Below are 16,911 nucleotides of genomic sequence, written 5' to 3'. Positions count from 1 at the left end.
CTTTGAGGGCGACCGCCCAAGGCCTTACTCCTACGGAGGGCCAAGCCCCGCGGGCGACCGTGGTCTTCCCCTCCGGTCCGGGGCATCACTTAGGGGAGGGAGCAGAGCAGCTCTTTCCTTCTTGCTTTCTCAAAGACCGAAGCGGGAGGCTGGACCGGCACTGGAACAGCAACACTGTTATTATTACTACTATTATTTTCTTAAGGGCTCGGGGCGGGGAGGGGAGCCGCAGCCCTCTCCGCAAGCCGCCGCACCTCGCTCGCTCGGGGACAAAAGCTCGGGCTGGCGGCGCAGCGGAGCGGGCGGCGCGTCCCCGTGGCCGCTGGACCCGGCGGGCCGGGCGGGCCCGGGAGGCGGGGAGGCGGGCCCCGCCCAGCTCCGGCCGCGGGCTGTCAGCGCTGCCGCGCCCCGCGGGTCCCCGCGTCCGCCGCGTCCCCGCCCGCCGGCCGCGCGGCGCCCAGGTGTCCTGCGGGAGGCGTCCCCGCGCGGCCAGCCGCCTTCGCTCGCGAGCGGCCGCGGGTGCGCCTCGTGCGTCTCGGAGAAATTTTCCTCCCCACGCCCTGGTGGGTGTCTCCGCCGCCCTCCCGGCTCCGGCTCCTGCTGCTTGAACCATGTCCGCCAGGGGTGAGTGGGGACCAGGTGGGCGCCGTCCACAGAGCCCCACAGCCGGGCCCGGCAGGTGCAGGAGGGCTGGGGGCTGCGAGAGCCGCGCCGGCCCCAACCCGGCCTGAAACTTTGGCATCGGATCCCTGGGTTCTGGGCTGCGGGGGATAGGCGGGGCGGGGGGGGGGGGTCTTGGGGAGGGGGAGAGTGAAGGGGGGTGGAAGGAAGCCCTCGCCCTTGACCTTGATCCCCGGATGTGGGCGAAGTCTGAGGGCCAAGGTCGGTGTCCGGCTCACCTGTACTAGCTGCACGTCTGGGCTGGCAGGGCTTGGGGGATGGGCTCGCCGCTGCCCGCAGCGGCCTGGAGGGCTAGCCGGGAGGGAGGAAGAGGTTTGTTTTTTTTTTTTTCCTCCTTTCTTGTTACCATTTTGCAGCTTGATTATGGAAGGTATCCAGGGCTTGATGCAGTAAGATTTAAAGCTGCAGTGCTTACACTCTATTAAAAAAAAGTAAATTCCCTACCTGTGCTCCTCTGTGCATGCATCTCCCCTCACCCCCAGAGAGTTTCTTCCTGGAGTGAAACGATTACGCTTATGGCAGGTGAAACTGGGCGAAAGGAAAAAAAAATCAGAATTGCTTTTCAGGCGAGAGTGAAGGGAATGTATTCCTTTTTACCATCTGGAGCCAGTGGTGATGCTGAGAGACTGGGTTAGTCATAGCTCAGTGGCTGCTACTATGAGTGAAATATTAAAGAGATCAAGTCATTGTGCGGCTTGCCAGCAATGAAAACGAAGTGCCTCGGTCGCTTTGCCATAAGCCTTTAAGGAAAATATTATTTTTAGAAAGTATATTTGCAAAGCAAGAATTATCACCCCTTTTGATACCCTGAAGCTTTAAGAGGAGTTGAAGAGTAATTTTTTTTTTTAAACACTGAAGGGTTAACCCTGCTTTTTGAGGGGAGTTTGGGTATTTAATAACATGTGTTGCTTAACTCAGTGCTGTTTTTCAAGGTTCATTCTGGGGCATATAATATATAAAATAAATTCTATCCAGAATGTTTAAACTCCTTTTTGAACACACTGGTCTTTGCTGAATATGGTTGGTTGGTTCCGTATCTGGAAATGGGGTGGTACCAGCTGGGTGGAGTGATAGAATTTACATTTGTAGATCTCAGGCTACAGAGGTGATATGGGACCCTGAGAAATTACCTGCCTAGTGATGTCTTAAAATTTGTGTGTGTTAGAGAAAGAAAAAAGAGGGTGGAGCAAATATAATTATAGGGGATTGGGTGTATGCGGGATCTTCAAAGTGATTCCAGCTGTATAATCACTGAATTGTGTTCTAAGATGGAAGCCTCTGGTCCTGAGTTCTGTCCTAAGTACAAGGAAGATGTGATTAGTTCTCATAGGTTGTAAAACTCTCTGTGATCAGAGTCCATCTCTGATGCAGTTTGCACCACTCAGAGACCTTAGTATACAAAACATTGCACACTGGAAGAGCCAAGTCACTACCGCAAACCTTGGTGCGTCCTAGAAAGAGCATCAGGTTCATTAGGTAACACCCCAGTTTCACCTGGTCTCTGGCCCCATCTATTACAAGCTCTCTGTCTAGAGCTCTGGCTTGAGTCCTGGTTCATGATTTTGTTTTTGAACCTGGTTTCAAACATGATGATCTGGAGTTGGACATAAATCTTCACTCAATGGTCTTGCTTCCGCTTCAAACTCCATGTTGATAATCTTGTACTTAACAGTTTAAAAGTATGACTCATATTGCACGGGGAGAAAAAAACATGATAAGTATTAGTAACTGCATCCTTAGTATATGTTAGGTGCTTCACATGTATTACATCAGTTAGTCCTCTCAAACAGTGAATCAAGAGATACTCTTGATAATCAAGAGATACCTCTCCACTTCAAGGTGAAATTAACTGAGGTTTTGAGCAATTGTGTAACTTGCCTGAGCTCAAACGGTTGGTTGATGGAGGATCCTGATTTATATCCAGGTCTGTCTGACTTCTGATTAGTGGAATGTCTAGTATAGTAGCTACTGAATTAAGCTCATGTGGAAAAATGTCTGTTTGCCATTTATTTTTTATGAAAAATATTTTCAGAACCGAATTTCACTATGCTTTTGTAATTCAGTACCTGCTCTCATTTCTAATCCTGAAAGTAGAGATAAGCTTTTATGGTTTTGTTATGTCCACTTAAATACCTAACTTATAATTAGGAAGGTCTTTAGATAGTGGGAAAGATAAATCTTATTTAAAAAATATATTAGCTTATTTCTAATATCTAGACTTGTAGGTTATAGTAAGGGTAAAATTTTTTTTTAATTGAAAACACTGAAACTAATTGAACCTAATAAATAAATAATTTTATTAAAATATTTTAGAGTCAAAAATATTTTTAATTCATTTTCTCTTTAAGATATAAGGTGAGTACTAAAATTTGATTCATTAAATTAAACTAGCAAAAGATATTCATAAATTCCATGGAAGGCCAGCTAAGACATTCCACATCTTGTGGTCTTTTAGAATATTATCATCAAAGACTTTTAACTTGGTGTCATATTTTTGCTACTAGAGACCAAAATGGAGCTATCATGTCTTCATTTTTGAATTGACAAACTGGAGAAAATTGTAGCACTTAGAATAGTGTTTCTAAATTTGGGAAGAATCATCCAGGTAACTTTTTTTAAAAGTGTAGATTCTCGGGCCTCATTCCAGGTCTAATGGGTTATAAAGTCTAGAGGTAGAGGCCAAACATCCATAAACTATGTGAAAAGCTCTCCAGGTAATTCTAAAAATCATTAGATTAGAACAGGGTCAAAGAATCATCTGGAGTATAGTATTGTTAAACATGCTGTTACCAGGGTTCTGCTTCAGGTCTACAGAATCGGAATATTCAGAGACAGGCCTGGAAATCTGAATTTTTAAACAAACTTCAGTTGATTCTTATGTACCAGCCATCTTGGGGGCTATTGAATTGAAGCTTGTTCCTTTTAATTCAGGGTTTTATATCATCCAGCAAGTTTTGGAAAAAGCTGTTTTTGAGTTATAAAAGTAATACAATAAAATTATCAATATGTTAGTATAAGCATTAATGGATGTATTAAATATTTAAATTATAAAGTATTTTAGTAAAATTTCAAGCAGAAATATATTAAGTTAAAAATGAAAATTCACTATTTTTACTCCCTACAAAATCCTCAGAATTAAGCACGGCTAACAGTGCCTCTTATGGATCCTTTCTGGCATTTTCTATCTGATTAGATTTTGGTTCAGTTCGATAAATATGAAATACTTATTCAGTATAAGACACATGACAAACAGCAGGCACTATACACAGAAGAGATTGCTCATGAGGCTATTAGTTTTGCAGAAGCTTGAGTCTTGAGAAAATAGATCCAGGTGTGTGAGGGCAGAGTCCATAGCATTGGCAGAGAAGTAACTCACAGTATGTATGCTCTAGCAATGTTAGATCAGTTTTGCTATCTGTTTTTAGAACTTAAAACTAGGAGTAACCTGGATGCTCACTCATCAGAGAATGCATGACTAAATCATGGCTCATCCATATTGTAAACTGTTAAGCAGCTATTAGAAAGAGTGCGTTACGTCCATTTGTATCAGTCTGAAGTGATGGCTATAATACATTGTAAGTGAAAAGAGCAGTTTTAAGATTATATATATAATGTATGATCTCAGTTCTATATATTGTGAAAAATCTCTAACTATGCCTATGAGTGTGTGCCAGGAGCATAGGGAAAATCATAGAGCAGTACACACCAAGCATTTAACAGTGGTTAAAAAAAGTCAAGGATAAAAAACGTTAGTCAAGGAGAGGGAGAGGAGAGAGTTGGCTTTCCTTTGAACATGTCTTTGTGTTGTTTGATAACAAGTAGATATAACTTTAAAAGATTGAGTTGTTGTTCAGTTGCCAAGTCATGTCCTCCTCTTTGCAACCCCGTGGACCTCAGGATGCCAGGCTTCCCTGTCCTTCACCAGCTCCCAGAGTTTGCTCAAACTCATGTTTATTGATTGAGTCAATGATGCTATCCAATCATCTCATCCTCTGTCACCCCCTTCTCCTCTTGCCCTCAATCTTTCCCAGCACTGAGAGGAACATCAAATAAATAAAAAAATGTTCATTTCATTTATTCATTCATTTATTCAAGTCAATGATGTAGATCTGCTTTCATTTATTCAACAAACAGATGTTACGTGCAGGCGATCAGTGACTAGGACACAGCATGCACCTTCAAGGAGCTCACAGTTCTGTGGGGGAGACAAATACATACATGCTATTTATAAAAGGATGTGCTGAGCGTGAGGGAGAGAGAGAGAAAGTGGGCTGGAGAGAGAGTTCTGGTGATAATGAAGGGGTGACATCAAACGTAGCCATGGATAGTGAGGACCATGAGATCAGGTGAGGCTTCCTGAAGAAAGCAGGGATCTTCCTGGGAGAATGGCTATAGCCAGATGAAAAAGGATGATGGGGTGGAGGGAAAGTCTTTCCAGGGAGACTCAAGCATGAAAGAAACAGTTCTGTGTGTGCCAGCCTGGAAAGCACATAGGTCCAGGATGGCATGTTTGCTAGGAGAGGGGAGCCAGGTCTCAGTGGGGTGAGGAGGTGCGGTGGGCACTTTGTGGAAAGGTCGAGGAGGAAGACATTTTCATTTACGGAAGTGTGGTTCCAGGGAGCATGGTGGAGGGATGTCAGCAGTGGATGAGGGGTGTGCAGGAGGAGGGAAGAAGCACCGGGCAGGGGGAGTGAGGGGAAGAGGAAATAAGGGAGGCTGAGTCTTCTCTGTCTTGTCCACAACTGCGACTGCGGAAACGAGAGAGATGGTTGGGCATGGTCGGCCTCAAATGTCTTAATTTGGGCATGAGCAGCTCTGGCTGCAGAGTGAGCCGAGTCCCAGGCAGCCCTGGCTGAAAGGCAGAGAGGTGGTAAGGGCTGCCCACTCCAGTATTCTTGCTTGGGAAATCCCATGGACAGAGGAGCCTGGTGGGCTACAGTCCATGGGGTCGCAAAGAGTGGGGCATGACTGAGTACGCATGCTAGCCAAGCCCTCTGCTGGACAGTGGCTCTTCCATAGGCCTGGGGCACAGAGGGACTCCAGGAATCAGAGCTGCGCTCATCTTTGCTGATGTCTTCTTCAGCTTCCATGCTACAGTAGGCTCAACAAACATGAATCTGCTAATCCGTTAAAGTGGAGACTTCCATTGCATTTCTTCTTTCTCTTACTTATTTCTGTAACTTTCTCTCTCTCTCTGTTATGCCTCTAGTTGCATCCCTCTAACCTTTATCACTTTCTTTCACGGTGATGTTGCAATGATTAATGCACTAAGATGATTAGTGCACTGGCTTGTTTGGTGTTATAGGGGGACCAATTTTCTGGCCTGAATTAGCTAGAGCTTTTCCTTTCTTTGAGTTTCAGAACTCTCAGCAATTTATCGAACTGAAATAAAAGGACAATATATTTGAAAGCCAAGTTTAGCCATTATAAATTTTGGTTTTAAAAAAAATTAAACAACATCACACTGCACTCCTGGAAGTCATTTTCCACACTTAAATGAGTTCCAACTAAATAAATACATATATTTTTTACATGAGAGAATTAGTTTTTTGTTTTTTATAATTTATTTTGGCTGCACTGGGTCTTCATTGCTGCACATGGGCTTTCTCTAGCTGCAGGGAGCCGGGACTGCTCTCTAGTTGCCGTGTGCGGGCTTCTTGTTGCGGTAGCTTCTCTTGTTGTGGAGCATGGGTTCTAGGATGTGTGGGGTTCAGTTGTGGCTGTGGGTTCAGGAGTTGCAGCTCAAGGGCTCTGGAGCCCAGGCTCAGTAGTTGTGGCACATGGGCCGGCTTAGTTGCTGCACAGCGTGTGGCCTCTTCCAGGACCAGGAGGTGTGTATTCTTAAGTGATCCTATTTTTGCATGCACATTACTAGTTCCCTCAGTTCTAGAGGGGAACAAAACAGCACTAATTCAGAGTGCCCTTTAAAATGGGAGATGAAATTTTGTAAAATGTATGAAATAATCTCTTTGAGATCGTAAATTAGTCTTCATCATCTTTTATGGGAGAAATGTTTCTTTTTTTATGAGCCTGTAGATTCAGGTTCTTCTCTAACTTGATTCACCCTTAATGTCTATTAGCATAGGTAGTACTGATCGTTTGATACAACTAGACATTTTGTGGCTCCATTCACAAGGGAAAGCTACTTTTTAAGTCCTGAACTGTGTGGTGCCATTATCTGCTTAATCCCTGGTTTCTGACTGTTCAGTAGCCAAATGAAAAAGAATGGGAGTGATCAGTATTTCACCCTGGTAAAGCAGCAGTCTCTTGGAATATCATCCATCCATCCTATAGACATCTATTCAACCTCCTTAGAGTTCATAATAAACATCATCAAATGAACAGCTGTATGTCTATTTTAAGTTTTATGATATCACTAGGAGTTGACATGTTGCCTACATTATCTTCGTGTGGTGGGGTTGTTCTCTCTCTAAATGTGTAACACTAACTGGTTATAACAGCTCATGCCAAATAGCAGCTATCTCCTTCATTTTCCCTACAGTCTTCTTGATGTTTTTTTGAAGCTTTGTGGTCCTCTCCTGCAGCCCATCTTGGTGACATTGTGGCAAGGTTAAGAAGGTTCCTATGACTCTACCCCATGGATAGAGCAATCCCTGTGTTTCCCTTAGCTTCTCCTGGGGCACTTCCATTTTTAGCTCATGTTTCCTCCTCTACAAGTTAGGGAATGCTCTTTGCTGCCTTAGTAAATACCTCATGATTTAGAGCACAAACATCATCATTCTGTCACAGGCAGCAGCCTGAGGAGAAAACCAATTCACTTACAAACTGGAGAGGAAATTGCTGTGAGAGTAAAGAGTGGGGGAGTAGGAGGGGGAGATGGAGAAGGAGGGAAGGAGAGAGAGGGACAGAGAACATGAGAGCAATAGGGGATGGATGTAGATTAAACAAGACTATTAAAAATTGAGAATAGAGATATCAAGTTTGAGTAAAACAGATATTTGCTAGTGTAAGTTGAATTATCACATTTTTCTTTATTGAAAATGAAATATAAACTATTGGAGTTGAAATTTATGTTAGATATACACAGGATTCCACAATTAAGAAAATACATACTTTTTTTTCTCTCCCTTCCCCCAAGAACAGAAATGCCAACTATTTATCTGAAAATTTCTTGGCAGCAAGCAAGGGTTAACTCATGCCCATTCAGCCTTCTCCACTGATATTTAATCAGTTAATGTTTATTGAACCTCTTTTCTAGAGCAGCCAGATTTATTCTAAATCTATTCCTGAACTGATGATGCTAATAAATTAATGAAGTCATTTAACAAATATTTATTGAGCACTCTGGGGTGAGGACTGTCATGATTTTGAGGGAGAGAAATATTACAAGGTGTTAGCATTTGTGATTGAATGAGGCTGGAGCAAATAAGGCTGATAGATATCTGTTGCTGACGTTTGATCTAACGTATGTGTTATCATCCAAATTGGGATACTCCTGTCTAAGACAAATTCTAAACCTGATGGAATACTGGGACACAGATATAGAGTCGGGCTGCTGCTGCTGTCCTGCAAACTGGGCCTGTGCCCTTCCTAACTAGTAAAGTTTGCAGCCAGTATGTGTTTTAGTGTTAGCATGTTCCTCAGTCTCAAAGGATAGAATTTTTGTCAATATCTGATTATCTGTGTATAGTGTTAGCTATGTTGTATATTACCTACATGAAGATTTAACTTGACTCCTAGACTGGTCATCTCTTCCCCATCATTCCAGCACATTTCTGAGCAGTTTTCTCTCATGGGAAGTTGATATGCTCAGGTATAATTACCATTGTGCTTAGTCACTCAGTGGTGTCCAACTCTCTATGACCCCATGGACTGTAGCCCACCAGACCCCTCTGTCCATGCAGATTCTTCAGACAAGAATACTGGAGTGGGTTGTCATGCCCTTCTCCAGGGGATCTTCCCAACCCAGGTCTCCTGCATTGCAGGTAGATTCCTTACCATCTGAGCCACCAGGGAAGCCCAAGGATACTGGAGTGGGTAGCCTATCCCTTCTCCAGGGGAACTTCCTGACCCAAGAATCAAATCAGGGTCTCCTGCATTGCAGGTAGATTCTTTACCAGCTGAGCTATCAGGGAAGTCCATAATTACTATTATAGACTAACAATAACATTTGGTATGAAGCTAAACCCAAATGAATCTTTAGAAATTTTTAGAGTAATTCACATGATAGTTTTCTTCTACTGAGATAAATTATCTAGAGAAGGAAATGTTGAGTGCCTTTCATCCTCTATAGTCATTTAAAATGAGTGGCTCTGGGGATTTCCCTGGTGGTCCAGTGGTTGAGACTTCACCTTCCAATGCAGGGGGTGCAGGTTCGATCCCTGATTGGGAAGCTAAGATCCCACATGCCTCATGGCCAAAAACCAAAGCATAAAACAGAAGAAATATTGTAACAATTTCAATAAAAAACTTTAAAAATGGTTCACATAAAAAATAATCTTTGAAAAATAGTAAAATTCATGGCTGTGTTTCTTCTAGCTAGTGCAATTTCAAAGCATCTTTAGAATGTGTAGTCAACTCTACCTGTGGTTGTTCTTGGACTCACTACCTATTTGTTGACTCTCAGTCAATGTATTTAAGATCTGTTTACCCAGTACATTCTATTACTTTACTGGAAAATTTATCTAATATGCATTTTCCAGTATAAAGAAATTGTCCGTATTTTGTTTTATAATTATTGGGTGGGCAAGTTCTTATTTAGTAGATGTACCCATGAAATCTTTTGTATTATTCAGTTCTACATTAGGATAAAAATGGAAGCAGAAATTGTGGGTCAAGCACCTCCAGATTACTTGCTGATTGATTAGAGGTCATATGATTTTGGTCCTTTGTTAGAAAATTTCTTCTTTAAGCTTGCATGAGGAAGAACTGTACATGCATAATTATTGTTATTCACATCTTAATAAATCAAAGTGCTTTATTCTGTGCTGTGTGTTCTTTTCGCCAGCTCTTTAACTTTATTGCATATGAGAATAATATTTGATGGTGTATATGTAATCATGTTGGAGTCAATTTATAAATAGTTTTTCCTAAAGAAAATACCCTCTAATACATTTTGCTTAAAACCATGTCTAAGGTCTTTACCCATGCTTTTCTTTCTCAACTTATCGAGAATTCTTTTAAAAAAAACTCATCCATAACAGGGTAGCCATCAGAGAACTGAATGCTAACAATGAAGGGAAATGAGGACAATGAAGTAAACAGCTATTTCTGGCTTTTAGCTCCAAATAGGAATGAACAGAAGGAGAGGAGTCCCAGAGTCTGGGGAAAGGAGGGTGGGGGGGGAAGCCATCATTTTTCGAAGTTAAAAAAATGTAGAAAAGAAGTTTAGGTTGGCAGTCTCTAATGGCTTCTAGGGAGTTTTTTTTTGTTTGTTTTTCTTGTTCTGTGTAGAACAAGGGAATCTTTCTTTTGATTCATTTGAGCATTCAGGTGAGCAATGAACATGAATACCAGTGATGGTTTAGTTTTTTCACCAGTTCTGTAGCTGCTGTTTATTTTAGGAGAATCTATTCAGTGATTAGACACTTTACATAAACTATAGAGTTGGAGTTGTAAATAATGTATTCATTTTTTCTGGTCTTTCTGTAAGTATTAGCTGAACACCTGCTAAGTGCTCAGGTTCTTCCAGGTGTTGGAGTGGGATAGTCCCTTACCAAATAAACCTGTAATGGGACCAGTGGTAACAAAGTGCCATGAAGAGATAAAAAGGAGAGTAAGGAGGAGAGACGGAGAAGGCAATGGCACCCCACTCCAGTACTCTTGCCTGGAAAATCCCATGGATGGAGGAGCCTGGTAGGCTGCAGTCCATGGGGTCGCTAAGAGTAGGACACGACTGAGCGACTTCCCTTTCACTTTTCACTTTCATGCATTGGAGAAGGAAATGGCAACCCACTCCAGTGTTCTTGCCTGGAGAGTCCCAGGGACTGGGGAGCCTGGTGGGCTGCTGTCTCTGGGGTCGCACAGAGTCGGACATGACTGAAGTGACTTAGTAGTAGTAGTAAGGAGGAGAGAGGAAGTTGGGGAGATGAGAGACAAGGCAGGTGCTATTTTATTTGGGATGATAATGGAAGGCATCTTTGATAAAGTGATGGGTGAGCAGACCTGAAGGAAGTGAGAGGTCATGCAGATTCTGGTGGAAGGGTTTTCTAGGCAGTGAGATAAGCAGTGCAAAGGTGTTGAGGTCTATATTGTGTGTGTGTCCTTGGACCAAGGGAGGCCAGTGTGGCTGGATCAGGGACTGAAGGGGAGAGATGAAGTCACAGAGTTGGGCAGGGGGTGGTATGTCCGATTGGTCCTTGCAGGCCATGTGAGGGTTTGAGTTTCCCTGAGTGAGACTGAGTGAGTTAGGAGGTCTTTTGATAGTTGTGAGCAAAGTTGTGACATGATTTGATATAGTTTAAATGGATGACTCGGTCAACAATATAGAGAATAGATGACAGTGAATAAACATAGATGCAGGAAGACCAGTTAGGAGCTTATTGTAATGGTCAGAACAGGAGAAGATAATGACTTAGACCAGGTGGTAGGAAAGTGGCTGGTGAGAAGTCAGTGGATTCTGGAAATCTTTCTAAGGAAATGCTTTTTGGACTTGTGGATGGGAGGGAGCTTGGAGTAAAAGAAGGGGGAGAATTTTGAGTACTTCTCTTTTCTCAGCCCCTGGAAGGATAGAATGGGGAAGAGTGTTGCACAAGCAGGTTTGTGGGGTGGGAGAACCAAGTATTTTGGACATTTAAATTTGAGATGTTTCTTTTAGGTATTCTGAGGATATTTATTGTGTCCATTTTATAAAGACAGAAAATGAGGCCTAGAGAAGCAAAGAACTTGCCTGATACCATCTAGCTGATAAGTGGTTGATCCAGGATTTAAATTCAGGTCTTGTTCATGCCAGAGTGTGTGTTATCCACCACAAGGCTACCTCTTTACATTAGGCTGAAATACATGCCAGAAAAATAATGCATCTAGTTTTTTACTTCCTAATTATGATTTCTCCTTCTATAATTTTCTGCATTTTTAAACATGGCTTATGTTTAAGAGGGGAAAAAAAATCAGTCACATTATCCCAAATTCTATTATTTATTAGTGTTATCATTGTTAGCATTTCAAAAATGCTACTGAAATATGAAGAAGCATATTACAGCATTCATTCATTCATTCATTTGATCTGATCATTGAGTGCTTGTGATAAGCCAGACTTCAGGGTAATAATTGGCTCCTCCACCAGGGGCTTCCCTGGTGGCTCAGAGGTTAAAGCGTCTGCCTGCAGTGTAGGAGACCTGGGTTCGATCCCTGTGTTGGGAAGATTCCCCTGGAGAAGGAAATGGCAACCCACTCCAGTATGCTTGCCTGGAGAATCCCATGGATGGAGGAGCCTGGTGGGCTAGAGTCCACGGGGTCACAAAGAGTCAGACATGACTGAGAGACTTTAAACATTAAACCACTAACAGAGCTCCCAGACTAATGAGATTAAAGGCATGTGTCACCGACTCAACAGAAAAGACCCTGCTGCTGGGAGAGATTGAAGGCAGGAGGAGAAGGGGGCGACAGAGGATGAGGTGGTTAGATGGCATCACCAACTCAGTGGACACAAGTTTGAGCAAGCTCCAGGAGTTGGTGATGGACAGGGAAGATTGGTGTGCTGCAGTCCGTGGGGTTGCAAAGAGTTGGACATGACTCAGTGACTGAACTGAACTGAACAGAATGTTCAACACTGTGTGCCCAGTGGTGAAGGAGGGATGTACAAGGTGCTGCAGGAGCACAGAGGAGGGAGCTGGCTCCATCCTGACTGGAGGTGGGGCCAAAGTAGACTACAAAGCAAGTGATGCTGAAATGGGGCCTTAACCAATGAGTGCCAAATGGGAGAGGTGCTGGAAAAGCATTTCAAACATAGGAAACAGCATGCTTTTACAATTTTAAAAATAGTAGTTAAGTATATGAAACATTAAGAACAAGACATTTGAGGTGAAATGTAACATAAAGGAGCAATATCAGGAAAATGAAAAACTACCTTGAGAAGAGATGTAAAGATTTAAGTCATTGAAGAGACCTACTATGCTCTTGGATAGCAAGACACCATATTGTAAGCACGTTCATTTTCCCTAAATCTCTCTGTAAAAGAAATGAAATCCCGATTAAAATGCCAACGGAATCTTTTTTAAGAGACATGGCAAAGTGATACTGTTATCCATTTGCAAGATGCCTGTGTGTGCTCAGTCATGTCTGACTCTTTGTGACCCCATAGACTGTAGCTCGCCAGGCTCCTCTGTCTATGAGATTTTCCCAGCAAGAATTCTGGAGTGTGTTGCCACTTCCTCCTCCAGGGGATCTTCCTGACCCAGGGATCGAACCCATGTCTCTTGCATTGGCAGGTGGGTTCTTTACCACTGTACCATTTAGGAAATTCTGAAAGAGAGGTGTAATTAAGGGAGTCTACCCTACCAGCTCTTAAGATGTAATATGAAACTATAATAATTAAAACAGTTAAGTATTGGAGAGAGAATAATGGAAAAAGATTATAGAGTACACTGAATGTACATATGCAATTTAGTTATAGTAAAGTGGCAATTTAAGATCATTGTGAGAAGAAAGATTCAATAAATGCTATGGGTACAACTGGCTATTTAGAAAAAAGAAATCTGGGCCCTTTAATTCTTACATACAGGCACACACAATTCCTAAAGTATTAAATCATTAAGTGGAAAGTAAATGAAATAATAAGTGGTCCTAGAAGAAAACATAGGTGAATTTATAGCCCGAGGATGTTAGAAAATTCTTGACCTTTTCTACACGATTCAAGGCTTAAAAGTCATTAAAGATAGATACATTTAACTACATGAAACTATGAAAGAGCCCAGCCTTCTGTCTTGTATCACACGGCCCCTGCAGGGCTGAATTGACCTGGCCATCTACACTGAGGAAGTCCAGACAGCAGAAGGGGCCAAAGAAGAGGCTGAGGTGGGCAAGGTGGGGGTGGGGGGTACTACTGGGGCCTTTAGAGAGCGTGGCAAGTGCTTTGACAGTGTGAGTGTCGGGGTTCAGCTGAGGACCTCTCTGAAGTTTTACACTCTGCACAATGCAGGCTAGATAGATTCTGAGAATGGCTGTCACCCCTCGCTCCACAAACACAGAGGGAGGGTTTTCAGTACCAAATGTAAGGGTGCAGGGACGCGGACGGCAGAGCCCCACCGTGCAGAGGCCATGTTGGACGTCGGCTTGATAACCGGAACTGGAAGGCCATGGCCACTCCCACTCTTCTGCTTTTCAGAACGTTGCCTTTCCTTAGGATAGTGACGGCTGTAGGAAAGGCACTACGTGGCCGTCCACTTTAAGGTTAATACTAGGCTGCCCAGTGACACTGGCTCACCCTTACCACAGAAAAGAGGGGACACGGTGGGTCGGTTGCGCTCCTGCAGAAAAGGGGGCAGAGGAGCACTCGGAGCCAGGCTAGAACCGGCCGCCTAATGAACTCATTTATCTCAGCCTTTTCTCCTCCCAGAGCCAAGCTGCCTAAGGTGATAAAGAATATTTACTTGGCGGGTATTCTGAACATTTGACTTAAGTGAGCCTCCTGTTAGTGGTTCTTAGAGATTAGCCGGCCTGTTTCTCTGAATCCCTTTGATTAAATCAGCGCTTGCTTGGAAGGCATCCTTTTGCCCTGGTTTCTCTGCTAATAAACACATTTTGAACTTGGTGGTAAACTCTACTCTTCCTCTAACAGTTATACTTCTTCCCCCCAGACTGTTTCATTTTAGTGTCTAATCCAGTGACACTGAACTGTGCAGAGTTGTCTGAGTGGCTCTAGCCTCTCGTGTTGTTCACTCACCAAGTCGTGTCCGACTCTTTGCCACCCCATGGACTGCAGCAGGCCAGGCCTCCCTGTCCTTCACTATCTCCCGGAGTTTGCCCAAGTTCATGTCCACTGAATCAGTGATGCCATCTAACCATCTCATCCTCTGTAGCCCCCGTCTCCTTCTGCCCTCAGTCTTTCCCAGCGTCAGGGTCCCAGCATCTTCTCCTAGGCTGTGAATTCTAGGAAGCCAGAGACCGAGTGTTGTAAGTGCATTCCCAGATCCTAGCTCCACCCCAGAACTGGAAGCTGAGTAGATATTTAATGAACAGTTACTGAGAGATTGGGAGAAGAAGGCTTACTGTCCATGAGATCCAAAGTCTGGTGGGATACTCAGACATATGAAGCAGGGTAGAGGAATTTCTCAGTCCTTTTGGTTGAACCCTTAAGTTGGACATGACTTGAAAGTTCATTTCCTCATGTGCCTCTGTTCTTAAGCCTGATCAAGGACACAGTTTTTCCTACTTGAAAAGGAGTGTTTGGCATGCACACTCTAACTCCGTCCTTTGTGTTCTTCAGTGGGCTGAGTTCTGGGAGGAGCGAAGCTGGACTCTGATGTGGTTGCTCTGATGGGCAGTTTCACCCCTCTTGCCCCTGCCTTTTGTATTCCTACACGGTAATGTGTACCCCGGGGACCCTGACCCTCTCCTCCTTTTACTCCTCATTCCCACCTGTCATGAGGCTGTGGGATGTGCAAGGATACTGGGGTGTAGGTTGGGTATGCTATTGTGTTGCCCACTGTACCTTTCGCTACAAATTAGTCCCCTCCAAAGTGTCCTTCAGCTATTTCCAAGAGTTTCCTAAGGTTTTGTCTCAACGTGTCTTATGTTTGGACAGCAAGCTTGGGTGCAACCCTGCTACCTTGGTGTAGACAACGTCCTTGAGCACTGCTGTTTTGCTGGGGCTTCTGGTCGCCTCTTCCTCCCCCATCCAGTCTTGGCCATGATCTCCTTGAACTGGTTTGAGCTAAGCACTGCCAGAGGTGCTTTGCCAGAGTGTAACTGAGACCAAGATGTAACTTAGAAAACTAACTGAAAACTAAAAAGGTAAAAGCTTCTTTCATAATCCTAAGAGCTATAGCATCACTGTCCAGGGAAACTCTTTTGACTAACAGGAGATCAAACCAGTCAATCCTAAAGGAAATCAACACTGAATATTCCTTGGAAGGATTGATGCTGAAGCTGAAGCTCTAATACTTTGGCCACCTGATGGGAAGAGTAGACTCACTGGAGAAGACTCTAATGCTGGGAAAGACTGAAGGCAACAAGAGAAGAGGGCAGCAGAGGATGAGACAGTTAAATAGTATCACTAACTCAATGGATATGAATTTGAGCAAACTCTGGGAGACAGTGAAGGACAGACAGGGAAGCCTGGCGTGCTGCAGTCCATGGGGTTCAAAGACTTGGACACAACTTAGTGACTGAACAGCATTAACAACATACACATATGCTTAGATTTAAAATAACAGTTTAAGTAGCATAAATGAGAATGGAAAGGTCCTCATCCTCTGAAGTAACCATCATTACCAGTTTCTTGAGATTCTCTTCTTAAGAAAAGTTTTGTGTGTACTAGGACATTAAAATCAACCTATTACCTATAAAACAATGATCTACTTGCTTATTTACTTTAAAGAAAAAACAAATCTAGTTTGCCTTTTTTCACATAATGTATTGAAGTTGCTCTACCTTGGTTTCTACAGATATAGTTCACTTTTTATTTTTTTAATGACTGCACAGTGTTCATGAAGAAGGTTGTACCACACCTGATTTGATAGTCCTTTTTGATAGATACTTAGCTTATTGGCTTTTATACCTGCTGCTGCATTGAGCATCTTTGTGCATATATCTTATTGAGATTTTTAGAGCATGTTTATGGTTTAGTCGCTAAGTTGTGTCTGATTCTTGCGACCCTGTGGACTATCGCCTGCCAGTCTCCTCTATCCATGGGATTTTTCCAGGCAAGAATACTGGAGTGGGTTGCCATTTCCTTCTCCAGGAGATCTTCCTGACCCAGGGATTGAACCTGGGTGTCCAGCATTGCAGGGGGATGTGTTTCGAGATAGCCACAGGTGTTAGCTATAACTTTTAATGAGGCTTTACTGATGGTTCAGAGGAAATGGCGAGGGAGCGTGGTCCCCTGTGAGGCTGACTTCCTCTGGGCTCTCTCCTGTGTGTATCTCTTGCCTTGTGCTTGTTCAGTCTCTGCCCAGTAGGAACAGCTTGTTTCTCCAGCACTAGAAAATGTTACAGACATCTCCTTTATTTATATAAAGGGACAGACCACTTCTAGCCTAGAGGAAAAAAAAGAATATATATTTTTCCTTCCTTCATCTAAAGCCAACCTTGTTGCCTGTTGCAAGATTC

General features: G+C 43.3%; 1 protein-coding gene across 2 annotated transcripts in view; it reads left to right on the top strand.

The window, feature by feature from the left end:
• Positions 1–420: 420 nt before the first annotated feature.
• The window catches only part of ABLIM1 (actin binding LIM protein 1), a 331,575-nt gene continuing 315,084 nt past the window's right edge, over positions 421–16,911 (top strand). Inside the window, exon 1 of one of the 2 annotated variants that reach the window (XM_061403559.1) lies at positions 421–624. In XM_061403559.1, the coding sequence (XP_061259543.1) occupies positions 612–624 (13 nt within the window). In that variant the 5' untranslated portion in view covers positions 421–611. The remainder of the gene's footprint in view (positions 625–16,911) is intronic. The other variant, XM_061403564.1, reaches the window with a different exon arrangement.

The sequence above is a fragment of the Bos javanicus genome, chromosome 26, assembly GCF_032452875.1.
Source record: "Bos javanicus breed banteng chromosome 26, ARS-OSU_banteng_1.0, whole genome shotgun sequence".
Taxonomy (NCBI): Eukaryota; Metazoa; Chordata; class Mammalia; order Artiodactyla; family Bovidae; genus Bos; species Bos javanicus.
Note: the sequence above shows the minus strand (reverse complement) of the source record. Positions and strands in the feature narration are given on the sequence as shown.